The 13,700-nt window shown below is 42.0% G+C and overlaps 1 protein-coding gene across 1 annotated transcript in view; it reads left to right on the top strand.

The window, feature by feature from the left end:
* Positions 1-11,142, top strand: part of LOC137904604 (adhesion G protein-coupled receptor L2-like) — a 58,339-nt gene extending 47,197 nt beyond the window's left edge. Inside the window, exons 16-21 of the mRNA XM_068748802.1 lie at positions 455-546; positions 1,645-1,813; positions 3,171-3,299; positions 4,624-4,720; positions 5,746-5,871; positions 9,146-11,142. Of these exons, the coding sequence (XP_068604903.1) occupies positions 455-546; positions 1,645-1,813; positions 3,171-3,299; positions 4,624-4,720; positions 5,746-5,871; positions 9,146-10,008 (1,476 nt within the window). The 3' untranslated portion in view covers positions 10,009-11,142. The remainder of the gene's footprint in view (positions 1-454; positions 547-1,644; positions 1,814-3,170; positions 3,300-4,623; positions 4,721-5,745; positions 5,872-9,145) is intronic.
* Positions 11,143-13,700: the final 2,558 nt, after the last annotated feature.

Genomic DNA, 13,700 nt, shown 5'->3' with positions numbered 1-13,700 from the left:
AATAGGTTCCTTTTATAGTCTGGAGAATAAATCAATAAAATGGACATTCTATTATTATTTCTAAATCAGTTTTCCTTTTCAAATGACATGATCTCCATTTGGCGGTGACGGAACTCACCACACCGGGTAGCTCCGTAACCGCAGACATCAAATTTGTCCCAAAAAGCTGACTTAAATCTGATTTGTTCTTCTGAATGTTGACAGTCAGGCAGGCTGTAAAACTAGCCGGATGTGTCCTCCACATCTCCTTAAAGTTAATGATGACAGAGAATGGTAGAGCTGCTGGTTTTTGTCTTTCCTGCAAATCCTGCAATCAAACTATATTACATATGTTTTTCTTCATATATAGTTTCTATCATTGGTGCAGCATTTCCTGTGCTGTCGCATCAGCAGCATGAATTGCATGTCTGCCGAAGTGCAGTCTGTTAACTCTGATCTTCCTCTGTTTTGACAGGTCAATGTCATCTTCCTGTTGGTGACCATGTTCAAGATGCTGAAGCACTCCACCTCCATGAAGCCTGACTCGTCTAGGCTGGGGGGCATCAGGTGAGGGGTGTCACTCTGTGAGATTAGTCGGCCCCAAAGAATATGTGAAAAGAAAAATAATTGCACCATCGCTGCGTTTTCCACCCTTCATTTCTGAAAAGCTGTATTTGACCAGCATGTTGAATTTCCTCTTCATATGACCCGAACAGAACAATATTCTCCCTTTCAGATTTTCCTGTTGCCTGTAGACGAAGTGCTGCCGTTTTCGGTTGCTTTTATGATTCCAGCGTTTGCCCTACGTGGGATTATATTGCCTTTTTTTTTTCTTCCTAACAGCTTTTTTTGACCTTTTGTGTCTATGTGCCGCTGCGCTGGCATGGTTTACTGGGTTTCGTGAAACATGTACTCAACATTATGCCTCATAGATTTAAAGACTGTAAAAATGGAGACGAGCATATACCCACCCCCACTTTTCTACTTCCAAAGAGCTAGATAGAAAGACGGGCCCTGGTACAGGTCATTTGATGAAGTTCAGTTGTGCTTTCAGGGTTTTTTTTTCTCTGTCTTTTGAAAGACACTTTAGCTGGAGTTCATGTTTTATCTGTAGAAATCAAGCCTAACTGTTGTTAATTAAGGTGCTTCTGAAATTCCCTTTATGTAAAGTGACTGAATGCATTTCAAGTGATTGTATAGACAAAAAAATCTGCTGCCATCAACCTTCCCAACACACTCCTCGCTGCATCTTCTCTGCTGCGTCTCCTGGTGACTCGCTTCTCTGTCATGTAGCAATAATGAAAAGCCATCGCCGTTCAAAGGGACTGTGAAGCTGTCTCTTTTTTTTCCCTCAAGGCTCTCCTGGAAGCCGTCAAAAGGAAGATCTGCTTTGTTGGCATTTTCTTTCACCAACAACTCTAAGAAAGAACCACGGAAATATTTTCTGATTCGGCATCTAATAACAAAAGTACTTTTATACCAAAAACCTTGTATCAGCATTTTTTCGGCATGCCAACACGACTTTTCAAAAAGGAAAGTAGCAAATGATGGTGCTGCTTTTCTTTTTTTTTTTAACGAGCTGTTGCCCAGTGTCAAATCATCTAATGATAGCGTCTCCTGCAGTACTGCTGTTTCAACATTATGGCTGCTCTGTGTCTTCTGCAGGTCATGGGTTTTGGGAGCTTTTGTCCTTCTTTGTCTGATGGGGCTGACATGGTCCTTTGGCTTACTCTTCCTCAACGAGCCCTCAATCGTCATGGCATACCTCTTCACCGTCTTTAACACACTTCAGGGGATTTTCATTTTCATCTTCCACTGCCTTCTCCAGAAAAAGGTTAGATTGCATACTGTACATGTACTATTGAATTAGTAGAAATTACAGATTTGATAGATTTATGTAGGAAATTTTACATTTATTTTATTTGGTCTTCATGTCCTCATGAAAGGGCGAAACACATCTCCTGAGAAACTATTGGGTAGAACCTAATGAATGTGTTATTTGGCCTAGAAATGTGCATGTCATTATTTATTTTCTTCAATTAGCATTGTTTGCCCACATATTTAACCATATTTTATATGAGGTGAGTTGATAGATGTTATAGAATGTTCACATCAACACAATATTTAAAAAAATTGGTAGAGAGATTATAAATTATGAGAACAGTTTTCTCTATGTGGACAAAGCTAATAATAAATTGCTCCAAAAACAATGGTCTAAACAAAGTTAAAGCAGTTAAACAAAGACTCAATTCATCAAATCGTCAATTGGCATAATATAATTCAGCAACTTTATATAATTTAATTTTTAAAACCACTTTTCACACAAAATTACCCAACAAATTTCTTATTCCAGCTTCTTGAATATGAGAATTTGTTGCATTACGGAAATGTCACCTTCCAGACAATTGACTTTTTAACAGTTTAACTATCATTCATTCCAGCTTTAGTTTGATTTTAGCACAGCACTGCCACAAATTGCCTGTTTCCTTCCAAATCAATTTAATCCCTCTTCTGCCGGTGTGTATCCACAAATATTTATATTGCAACCTTTCATTTCATTTATATATTCTCACTTGGTAATGGGCCTCCTGTCTACAATATTCCAACATGTTATCCAATTGTTTGTTAGATGTGGCTGTTAAACCACTGTCAGCTGGGGATATACTTTTATCAAACATTCTTATTTTCAATGGCAAACTGGAAAAAGGCAAAAACAATAAAAAACATTAGAATTCTAGCATCAACAGATAGAAGTAGTAAAATTGTAGCATTTTGGTATACACACATACAATATACAAACAAAAGCACATAAGAACTCCAGCAACAAAGATGTTAGTGGGTCGTGTATCGATGACAATGCTCGTAATAGAGACCGTGAATGCTGACTTGGAGATGAAATTGTCCACTTTTAGTGTCTTTAAAATCAGATGTGCAGAGCACATGTTGTCGACGGCAGATGTAATTTGATGCAAGGTGAAAGAGCAAGGATGGTTTTCGGTAGATGAGCATGAAGCAGTGACGTTCATTACGGGTGTGTAAAGATGTCCATCTTCACTATATGGTTTAGAGCTTTTTTAAGTTGCTGTTCACAAGAGCAGCGTATGCACATTGGCCAATTGCCAATGCGACCTGCCAAGAGCATGTCCCACCTTTCACACGTGTACCCCTGTCCTGACTTTGCTCCTCTGCAGGTCCGTAAAGAGTACAGCAAATGTTTCCGTCAGTCCCAGTGCTGTGGTGCGCTGCCGCCTGAGGGCCCCCACAGTTCGGCCAAGACAACCACTTCACGGTCCACGGCCCGCTACTCATCTGCCACACAGGTATGCATTCGCCACATGGAAACTCAGATAATAGATAGATGTTTAAAAAAAAAAAAAAAAAATCTTCATTCACTCATCTTCTGAACCGCATTGCCCGTTACCGGGTTGCGGGTTGGGCTCGAGCCTATCCCGGCATGCAATGGGCGAGAGGCGGGGTACACCCTGGACAAGCCACCAGCTCATCGCAGGGCAACACAGAGACAGACAAACATTCACGCACACACCTATGGACAATTTAGTGTAACAAATTCACCTAATTTGCATGTTTTTGGTGGTGGGAGGAAGCCGGAGAACCCGGAGAAAACCCACGCAGACATGGGGAGAACATGCAAACTCCTCACAAAAAGGCTGCAAGTCAGATTCAATCCTGTGACCGTCCTACTGTGAGGCAAAATACCAAAACCATCAATGACTTCATTGCACAAAGTACATTTCCAAGTAGCTAAATCTAATTTAATTCACTTCTAAAGATTTATGTCTTTAGGGACTAATTACCTTTTGGCAGAAACCCTCAGAGAGGATATCAGTTTGGCCTGAAACTGATATCTGATATACTGATATTTGGCCTCAAATTTGGTGTTGGCCTCACAGGCCCAATAATTTAGCAAAAAAGTTAAACTCTTCCCTTTATTTTCAACCTGGTTGAGTTTCTTCATTATTTTAGTTGAAACTCAAATTTTCGTTTTTCATTTCAGGTCCTTATGTTCGGCTTTCTTATCAAGCAGTTATTTTATGAAAGTGCATCTCAAGGTCTGGAAATGTAACTTTTGAGAGGAATGAACTGTTCCAATATGTCTCTCTAGCTTAAAGTACTTTATCTGATCTTTTTAGCTGTTTTTTTTTTTATACAAATTTTATTACTGTCCGTTGAGAGAAACCTTTTTAAAGCTAAAGTAACTGAGAGAATTTTAGAACAGATGGAAAAAAAAAATATTCAAATGGTCTCTCATCTCTTCTATCTCATGAACACTTCTGGGAATCTGCTGCCGATTCCTCTTCGTACTAACCAGAGGGAAAAAAATAGCCGCTCGGTTCCGAAAGCTCAAATTACAAGCTCAAGATTAATATTTGGTATCTGCTGGATCAATAGTTCATGCCTTGGTCTGTGGCAGCTTGACGATGTCATCTGGCTGTGGGTGATTAGTTACAACTTGTCTATCCATCCAACCGTTTTCTTGTAGATGAGACTATAGTACGAAGAAAAAAAAAAACAGTTTTGAACCGTGAACTTGCAAAGCAACTCTCATCAGAGACTGAATCCTTGAATAACATGAAGCGGCGCCATGATGAGCTATGATCAATGGCTGTTTTTTTCTCGACCCAGAGCCGCATCAGGCGGATGTGGAACGACACTGTGAGGAAACAGTCGGAGTCCTCCTTCATCTCGGGAGACATCAACAGCACCTCCACGCTCAACCAGGGTGAGACGCCGTTTCTTCCGCCGCCGCCGCCGCCGGTCGAGACGCATTTGCCACCGTCCTTGTGATAATGCTCTGAATTGATAATAAACACTTCAATGGCTGCAGCTTTACGCAGCGCAGCGGCAGTCTGGAAAAGAGGCAGATAAGACGTGATTTTGATGTTTTGTTCCCGTCAGTGTTGAGCATGAGAGACCGTTAAATGCTGCACTTTTTCTGCTTCTCCCGAGTCCTGTGAAAGGGAGAAGGAGGTTGCATGAAATGTCACAGACGAGGGCTCGAGTTCAAATCCCAACTACCCTGAGTGGAAAGGCCGACTGCAAGCAGTCCGGTAACGTTTCCTCACTGCAGAATGGTTGTCATGCAGGATGAAGGTAAGCCTTGGGGCAGATGAGCAAAGCCATGCTGAGGTCAGAGCAGAACTTTGGTAGTGATCCAGCATCGGGAGGTTTTAGGCTTCAGACCATGCCAGCTTGGATTTGGCTGTAGCCAGGCATTAGTTTAGATAGTTTCTAAACACGCACACACACACACTCGGCGTTTTCTCAAGGATCCATCCGAATGACTGAGGATAGTTATTTTATTCTTGAGCATTTACACAAGCACGCCGCTGTTGATGGGGATGCTCTGTCATTCCGGGCCAGACATTTGACATGTTTTGTCTAGTGTCTCGACTGGATGAACTTGTTTAGGTGAATTTGCATTGTGTAATCACTGGCGCTGATTGTGTTGCTAGATTTTGGCCAACATTTTCGGTGATAATTGTGTTTGTCAGTTGCATCCGCAGACTGTTTGGAGAATGTCTTGCCTTGACCGATGTCTCTGTGGCTGCATTGTCTGTAATAGAAGGCAGATGGTTTCCCAGTCATAAATCTTTTTTGGTGTCGAGCGTTGGACAGCGAATGCTGGTGTTCACGCTGACAGCTGTCCAGCGCGCCCGCCGCCACAAACCAGCACCTCGAGCTCTTTTTCCTCAGCTGTTCCGCGCCTCATTTTTCCCCTCCTTCTCTCTTCTTCTGTTGTTTCAGGGATGACTGGAAACTACCTCCTAACTAATCCTCTCCTCCGAACCCACGACACTAACCCTTATAACAACCTGCTGGCAGAAACTGTGGTGTGCAACACCCCCTCCCCACCGGCCTTTCACTCCCCAGGTGCACAGCCTCCCGCCTCCTCTGTCCTCACGCATATTTGTTCTGAAGCACAAGATAGACATTTTGGAAACTTCTATTGGTTCGAGGGACGCCATGATTAGCACCGGTTGTGTCTCTCACGAAGGGTGTGTTCACACGCCAATGTAAAGCCGTGGATGCAAATTCACATTGTCCCCCTGACACAAATTGCAACGTATGCATCGAGACGCTGTGTTGCAAAAAAAAAAAAAGAAAACGGTAGAGATTGAGATTCTGCAACCGTCATGCATTCAGGTGCTGCAGGACTTGGATGTGGTGACGGTGAGCAAGCTTGTAGCTGGATGACAAAATGCTTTGTTGTGTGAAGCAGTAATAGTTTTATTATATATTTGTTTTATTGTTTTTAGTGAGCTTTCAAGGTGCTTTCAATCAAATGTTGTCGCAGTTTCACCCAGTCAGGCAGCTGCACATCTGGGTGTAGCTTCAGATCAGACACCAGGTAAAGGTTACATCAAACTTGTCATCGAACTCTCTCCTTTAGGTGTGTTAAAAAACACGAGAGGTGAGTTTTGTTTGTGGTTCTGACGCAGCTTGCTTTGACAGCGTTATTAATCTAAATTCCCCCGTTCTTCACTCGCATCTCTGTGTTTCCAGTCATTCTTATCTGAGCACGATTCTCCTTTATAAACACAGAGTGAGATAAACTCAAAGATGCCAATGTCTGTCTTATCTTAACAACAGTTTGTAGCCGGAATCTCTCTGATTGCGAGCCTCATATGTCGGACCGCGTCATTTACGATGTTACTCTGTGTTCTAGGATGTTGAATTTCTCTACAACACGTCAGTGTTGATCATGACCTAGTTCCTCACTAGCAGCCCAAAAGAAACCCAATCAAAGGAAAAAAACACAGCGCGTGACGCAATGCGGGAAGAATCATAGCCCTCAGATGTTCGTATTTGATGATAAAACAGAATATACCAGAGCAGCAGCATTACAGCAAACGTGCGTAAGGAGCGCATGTGCATCAATGTATGGTTTTGAGCCAGTGCAGTCGACACTCTTTTGTTTCGTGCTACAAGCTCACAGCACAATGCAAACGCGTCACATTCAGAAATAATGAAGCGGAACTGCGACCGAAACAATGTCTTTGTAAAAACAAAGACATTTAATGAATTTTTTTTACGTGTGAGCTCAGCAGCAGCAGAGTAGCTCGGATGCAGGAAGTCAGTGTATATGTGGACAGCTTGTGTTTTATTGCCCCAAAATGTTTAACAAGATTAATTGTTGTAGGATAATTGGATGCTAAGACTGGAGCAGCGGAGACAAATAAATGGACGCATAATTCATGAGCAGATACTTTTGAACATCATCATAACACACAGAGCTTCTACCTGTAAAGGAGCTTTTCTTTCCCTCTCTCTCTCTCCTCTGAAGGCGAACCCATGTGATTTCAGAACATATGGAAACTGATTTGAGAATATCAGACAGCAGCATGACGCACAAATGTCAAAACCTGGTGTGAAGATTGCCAACCAAGTATGAAATATGCACGGGGAGACTTTTGCGTTTAACATAATCTCATTTCACATTTTTGCCTGCTATAGTCATTACATTTTGCTCCTGGAGAAGGATGATCATGTCTCCCATTATGAGCGAATTAATACTAAGTAATACCCTGCAGATGTTCATCCGATGCAGGATCAGATCTTGGCTGAGTGTCTACTGGAACACTTCCCAGAGTGCAGCTGTCGCCGTGTCCAGTTGAATTCTGTTCACATCATTCCCCTCGCTCCCAGTAGACAATACCTGTCTGAAATAAAATCGAAGTCTGCGCATAAACAAATGCAAATTTGAAAGTCGGGTCTATTCAGAGTGCTTAATAATCTTTCCTTGCTGCCTTTCTGCCCTTTTCTATTTGTGCCCGTCTAACTCTTTTTTTCTTTTCTCATTTTGTAGAAATGCCTTTGGTTTTGTTTGTAGAGCTTCTTTTTTTCCCCCCTTAGGTGTTATCATCTGTTTTCTGACACATTCATTTGAAATTTATACAACAGACTCCCCCCTTTTCTGTGTGTGATAAAACCCCGATGAAGCTACAAAAATGTCAGCCTTTCACTTATTTGCTCAGGGAATACCCAGCAAAGAAAACTCTCATATCAAATCAAATGAGGCCCTTTGCTTTGACCCTGCTTGTGCTCAGTCCTAGGCTGTGTGTGTGTGTGTGTGTGTGCGCGTGTGTGCGTGTGTGTGTGTGTCTTTTGTTCAGAAGAAACTGGTAATTGCAGTGCTGAATGAAAAACACAATGTGTCATTGAGTAATGGTAATGCCATCAGGAATTGTACATTTACTGCTTACACAAAAAAAGACATGCTTGCTGCTGAACTCCTTTCACCTGCTGAGCCCCGGATTCAGTTGTCCTTGGCTTGTCCTTAGTTTAAACTCATTGTTCCAGCATCACCAGCAGCAATTTAGGCAAAGCATATCATGTGGGTTGAATCATAGTTGATTGCAAGGACATGATCCACGTCGGATTGACTGAATCCTGGCTGACGTTACAAGCTTCCACCTTTGTCTTATTTCAGTGATTTTGCTGTTTCTGCTGCAATTGAAAAAAAGCATCTGTTTTACTTTTTTTTTTGCACATCAGCTGTTCTTAGGCCAGATAGCCTGAGCAGACACACTTGATGTGAGTGGTGGCAAAGTGAGTCATTGCACCGTGCCTGCCTGTCGTGGTGTGTGTGTGTGGGGTGGGGGGGTTGTGGGACCCCAGTGCAGAGAGGTGGCTGGCCATCTGTGTTCCACATTAATCTTTTGTCTTTTGCTTTTTTTTTTTAAACAGGTGGAATGTTTTATTCATTATTAACGTCACAACACTTTCTCATCATCTTGCGTTTTTCTCATTTGTCTTGTTGCTTCTTGTACGTTGCTATGTTGTTACCTGATCATTGGCTAGTTACTGTGTTGCCGTCTTGTGTGTGTTTTTTTTTTTTACGTTTTAAGTCAGATTTTATTCTAATTTCTCCAATATTGTTCAGGATAATCTCTTAGATTGGCTATAATGTTATTCAGACAGGATGAGGATGGACATGTTTGGGGCTAATTGGCTTCGCCTTTGAATTTCAAAACTTTTTTATTTGCATAAAATTGAAATTAACCCAAGATCAAAGAGCACAAGAGTGGAGTGTCCTGAGCAGTATCAACTTGTATGTGGATGGCGTACTGAAGACTGATTGTGTGTCTAAAGGCAAAAACAAAAAAAAAGAGATTTAACATATTCTATTTGCATTTCATTGCAGGACAGCACTCTCTGAGCAACAGCAGGGACATCAGTGCCATGGACACCCTCCCCCTCAATGGCAATTTCAACAACAGCTACTCTCTGCGAGACGACAACTATGAGGCCGTGGGAGTTAGGGCCCCGGGTGAGTTGGGGGGGCTGAACCTTCACGATGCCGCCTTTGAGAAGATGATCATATCTGAGATTGTCCACAACAACCTGAGGCCCCGAGGGGCAGCCAAGGGCCACGAGACTCAAAGGGAGCGAGACAGAGCTTTGCCCCCTCAGACCAGGGTGGCAATTGACCGAGGTGGGGGTGGAAGTGGCAGCGAGGATGATGCTATCGTTGCAGATCACACTGAGGCCTCATTCCCTCAGACTGGGAATGGAAAAGCAGACCACCCTACCCTGGAGCTGCTCCTGCACCCCCACCATAAAGAGGTGCTGGATGCACCCCTCCTGCCCCAGAGGACTCACTCCCTGCTCTACAGCGCCCAGAAGACCCCCAGACACCTGGACGGTGACCATGGCTCTGAGACTGTTACTGCAGTGGAAGACATTGGCTTGCAGTCACCGTCCAACAACAGAGACTCTCTTTACACCAGCATGCCAAATTTGAGAGACTCGCCCTCGCCCTCGCCTTCGGCCTCACCATACCCCCCCGAGCAGGAGGATGAGGAGCTCTCCCCGTCCCTTCCAAGTGAGGGTGAGGAAGTGTATCGTAAAAGTATGCCTGAGCTTGGCGATGCACCACAGCCCATGTCCTACTACCATATAAATCGTGGCCCCAGTGACGAGTGCATCCCCCCTGACAATGAAGACTGTGCACAGGAGGAAGAGGCGCCCAGCGATGGGCAAATGCAGCTCATTACCAGCCTCTGAGTGGGCTGTCTTAATTTGCACAGGTTTTGACAGATGGGTCCTTTCGGTTGATGCCAGAAGAGCCAAGAAGTCCAGCTCGGCGCTCTGTTCGCCCCTTCCTGTTAGGACAGAGAGTGACATGTTGAGTGGGGAATAGAATGAAGACTTTTGCACACAAATCTCAAAAGACGCCATCCAAAACCAGACAAATATGGACTGTGAAAGCTCTGCTGTTGGACTAAAGAGGTGCAGAGAATAACACATGCCTCTGTGGTGGAGATACGTCTGGCATTTCTCTTGTTCTGTGCTGTTGAAGAATAAGGGATGGAAAAAAAAGAACTATGAAACCACTCTAAAATTCCTGGAAGACTTTGCAGAACCAGGGCCTCTTTAGTCAAGAAGTACAGAACTAGAACTAGTGTGGCTCCACAACACAGTGAGGACTGTAAATGTAAGAAACCACTAATTCAGACTCAGGCCTTATATTTTCTCTATTGCACATTTAACTGTTGTCAAACGTAACAGCTAAAGAAAATATATTTTGCTGTACCACTAGTGTAAAAAGTAAAAAAAAAAAAAGAAAAAAGAAATGGCAACCATTCGGTAAATGTGCCCTTTCAATGTTGATAAGATTCTTCAGACAAGGTTAATCAAAATGGTGAAAATGTACTTCTTCCTCTCACACTTGACTTGGTATATGTTTGAATATGAAAAAAAAAAAAACGTTTTGAAAGCTATCAATCCATATAAAACCATCTCTGCTTGTGAAGTGCTTTCGCTTTCATAAATGATCCGTTTTTTGCCAGTAGTATATTTGTTAACACAAGGCCATTCAGATTTGGCGTGAATTGGAACTTGTGTAATTTATTTTATTTTGGAAAAAAACACACACACACAAATCTGTCAGGTTTATCGACTTATATTGGTGTCAATGCGAGTGCAGTTTTTGCTTACCTTGTTTCATCCCTTGACACTAATTAATTTATTAACTGAGCTATTCAGGTTAAAAAAAATGGAGAGAAAAAAACATGGTTTGGAAGTGTGAAAAGTTGTTGCAGCACTGATTAGATTCATTTTATTCCTTTTGTAAGAGCCCATCATCAGCTGATATTTAATTCAACTCATGTTTGATATCAAATAAATGTGAACGTTTTTCTTGTTCTCAGTTTTTTTGTTTTGTTGTTTTGCTGCTGCTTATTTATTTTAATCAACAATCACATTGCAATGATGACACCTTTTATGCATGCTGTCATACTATATACCAGGGGTGGGCAAACTTTTTGACTCGCGGGCCACAATAGGTTCTAAAATTTGACAGAGGGGCCGGACCAAGAACAGATGGATGGAGTGTTTGTGTGAACTAATATAAATGACACATGAAAGCTATTGCATTAAAGGATTTGGCCTTTTACAGGTAGTATTACAGGGAAAAGGTCAAATGAATGAGGTTTAATTATAATACAATTTTATTTAATGATATAATTTGGACAAGTTTGGCGGGCCGGATCAAAAAGACCAACGGGCCGCATATGGCCCCCGGGCCTGGGTTTGCCCATGCCTGCTATATACTCAAAATAATTATTGAATAGATCATTTCTTTCATGAAACTTACAAAAGTAGGAACAAATATACTCTTCTCCGTGACCTATTTTCTGGGGCGGATTAATACGTCTATTGCACTCGCATTATTCATTAGCATAGTGGCGCGTTAGGTACTTACTCAAAATACGGTGTCAGTGTTCGTTGTCGTGCTTCAATGAGATGTGTTTTATGGTCTCTCAATTTTCTGAAACACTGTAGCAGACAAACACTCGAAGCAATCAACACCCCCAGTTTCATAATGAGCAGCACAGCACTTCAGCAATCACTCATACAGAACATTCAATTTCCTCCAAAAAATAAACATTAACTTTCATCACTGCAAATGTTTGCTTTATCGTTGCTTCCGCCAGAGCAGTCAGGTGTCAGGGGAACACTGCTAGTACAAAGGAAGACAGGGAAATTCTTTTATTTCTTCTGTAATTCCTCACTGAGATTTATATATACAGAAACGAAATAATACATTTTGATATTCTCAGCAGCTGACTAATGTAGTCGTAAAAATACTCACATAAAAGGTTTCAACAGTCTGTGAGGGTAATTTAAAGCAGGGAATAGAGAATGAGAGGAAAGGGGAGGGAGGGATGGCTCAGTGAAATAAAGACATGATTATAGGAAGCAAGTTGGAACAACAAATAATTTTCTCCATCATTTTGGCTTTTCAGATATTCCTGTCTCACCCCCCCTCCCATGCCATCCCAAATAGGCATAATAATGCATATAAATACGCATTTCATCAAATAATATCTTGTTATGTATGATTGATCGTTACTGGTTTAACGTGTGACTTCACTGCTTGACTTCAGAATGAAAGCAACAAGGAATCAGATTCCCAAAAATAGACACTTGCCTGACGAAGGGTCAAGAATTTTAAATACTGCTTACTTAAATGAGAAAAACTTAAAAAGAAGAGAACAAGAGAAATATTTAGCCACAACCAGAATGATTAATTAATGAAATGTGTTGTTCTTGTCCTGGGATGTAATCAGATTATACAATATTGCCAGCCTTACCGTTTACCTGTCACTGCAGCAGCACGATCCGTTTAACAAGAGGCACCGTAATTATTTCTGCTCAGTGTCTAAATTGTTCCATGCGCTGCCTTTTAGTACATCATGTGAAAAGGCGACGCATCATATGCAGTATTTGACTGATTTAATATCTTTCTTCCATGACTCCCCAGGAGATCCGACTGACCACACACACTCAGCAGACATACAGCACATGCAGTCGTTGTAGGATATGGGTGGTGCACTTTATTAGTTGGAGTTAGATGCCAGTTTGCTGTCAAGAGGCAGACACGAAGGCCAAGGCAAAGCTATGAGTCCTCTATGGCTGTCTGCCTTGTTTGAACATCAGCCCCTTGTTTTTATATGGAGTCTCCCAAAAGCCAGGAAAGACCTCAATTCCATCTGCACCTCATACAGAAACCTGGCTTCCTATCAGTTATGGATTTATATATTGTTTTTAATCGATGACCTTCTCTTATTTCACCAGGAATGACCTAGCATTGCCTGTGAAAGGTTCTTCACTGTAGGAGCAACAGGGCCAGAGGCCACTCCGAGGAGGGCAAGTTTACCCATCTGCATTTTCATAACAGACAAAACCGTGATGAATGCGCCACGACGTCTTCACAAAGCATAAGCTTCTATTTTTTTCAGGATGCATATATATTGGTTCATTATCGCTAAGTCACCTGTGCGTAGAATTACCTCTATATTGAAATGAACAATATACATATGATCCCATCCTTGGGTGGGTGTGCGCTGCAGAGGTTCTTGATATAAAGATCATCATGCAGCCTCCAGATATAAGACTTTACTGCCTGTGATTATCCGGCCATGTTATAATGCAGCGTATTATTCAATCAGTGTTTGTGTTGCAAATGAAAAAAGTTGTCAAAGACTATTTGGAGATGAAAGTGCTTGACTTATGGACTCATCTTTTTATCTGCGTGCAGCCAAAGCCCAGCCTCCGTGGGGGCGGTGCCAAATAAAGGCGCACTAAGGCTCAATCCGAGAAGACATTTCAGTGTTTTCAATTGAATCCGTTTGATGTTCCAGCCTCTGGTGATTTAGACATTATTTCATGTCCATCATCAAAAAGACATCAAA

Source organism: Brachionichthys hirsutus, chromosome 15, assembly GCF_040956055.1.
Source record: "Brachionichthys hirsutus isolate HB-005 chromosome 15, CSIRO-AGI_Bhir_v1, whole genome shotgun sequence".
Lineage (NCBI taxonomy): Eukaryota > Metazoa > Chordata > Actinopteri > Lophiiformes > Brachionichthyidae > Brachionichthys > Brachionichthys hirsutus.
The sequence above is the reverse complement of the archived record's forward strand: the minus strand, read 5'-3'. Positions and strand labels throughout refer to the sequence as shown.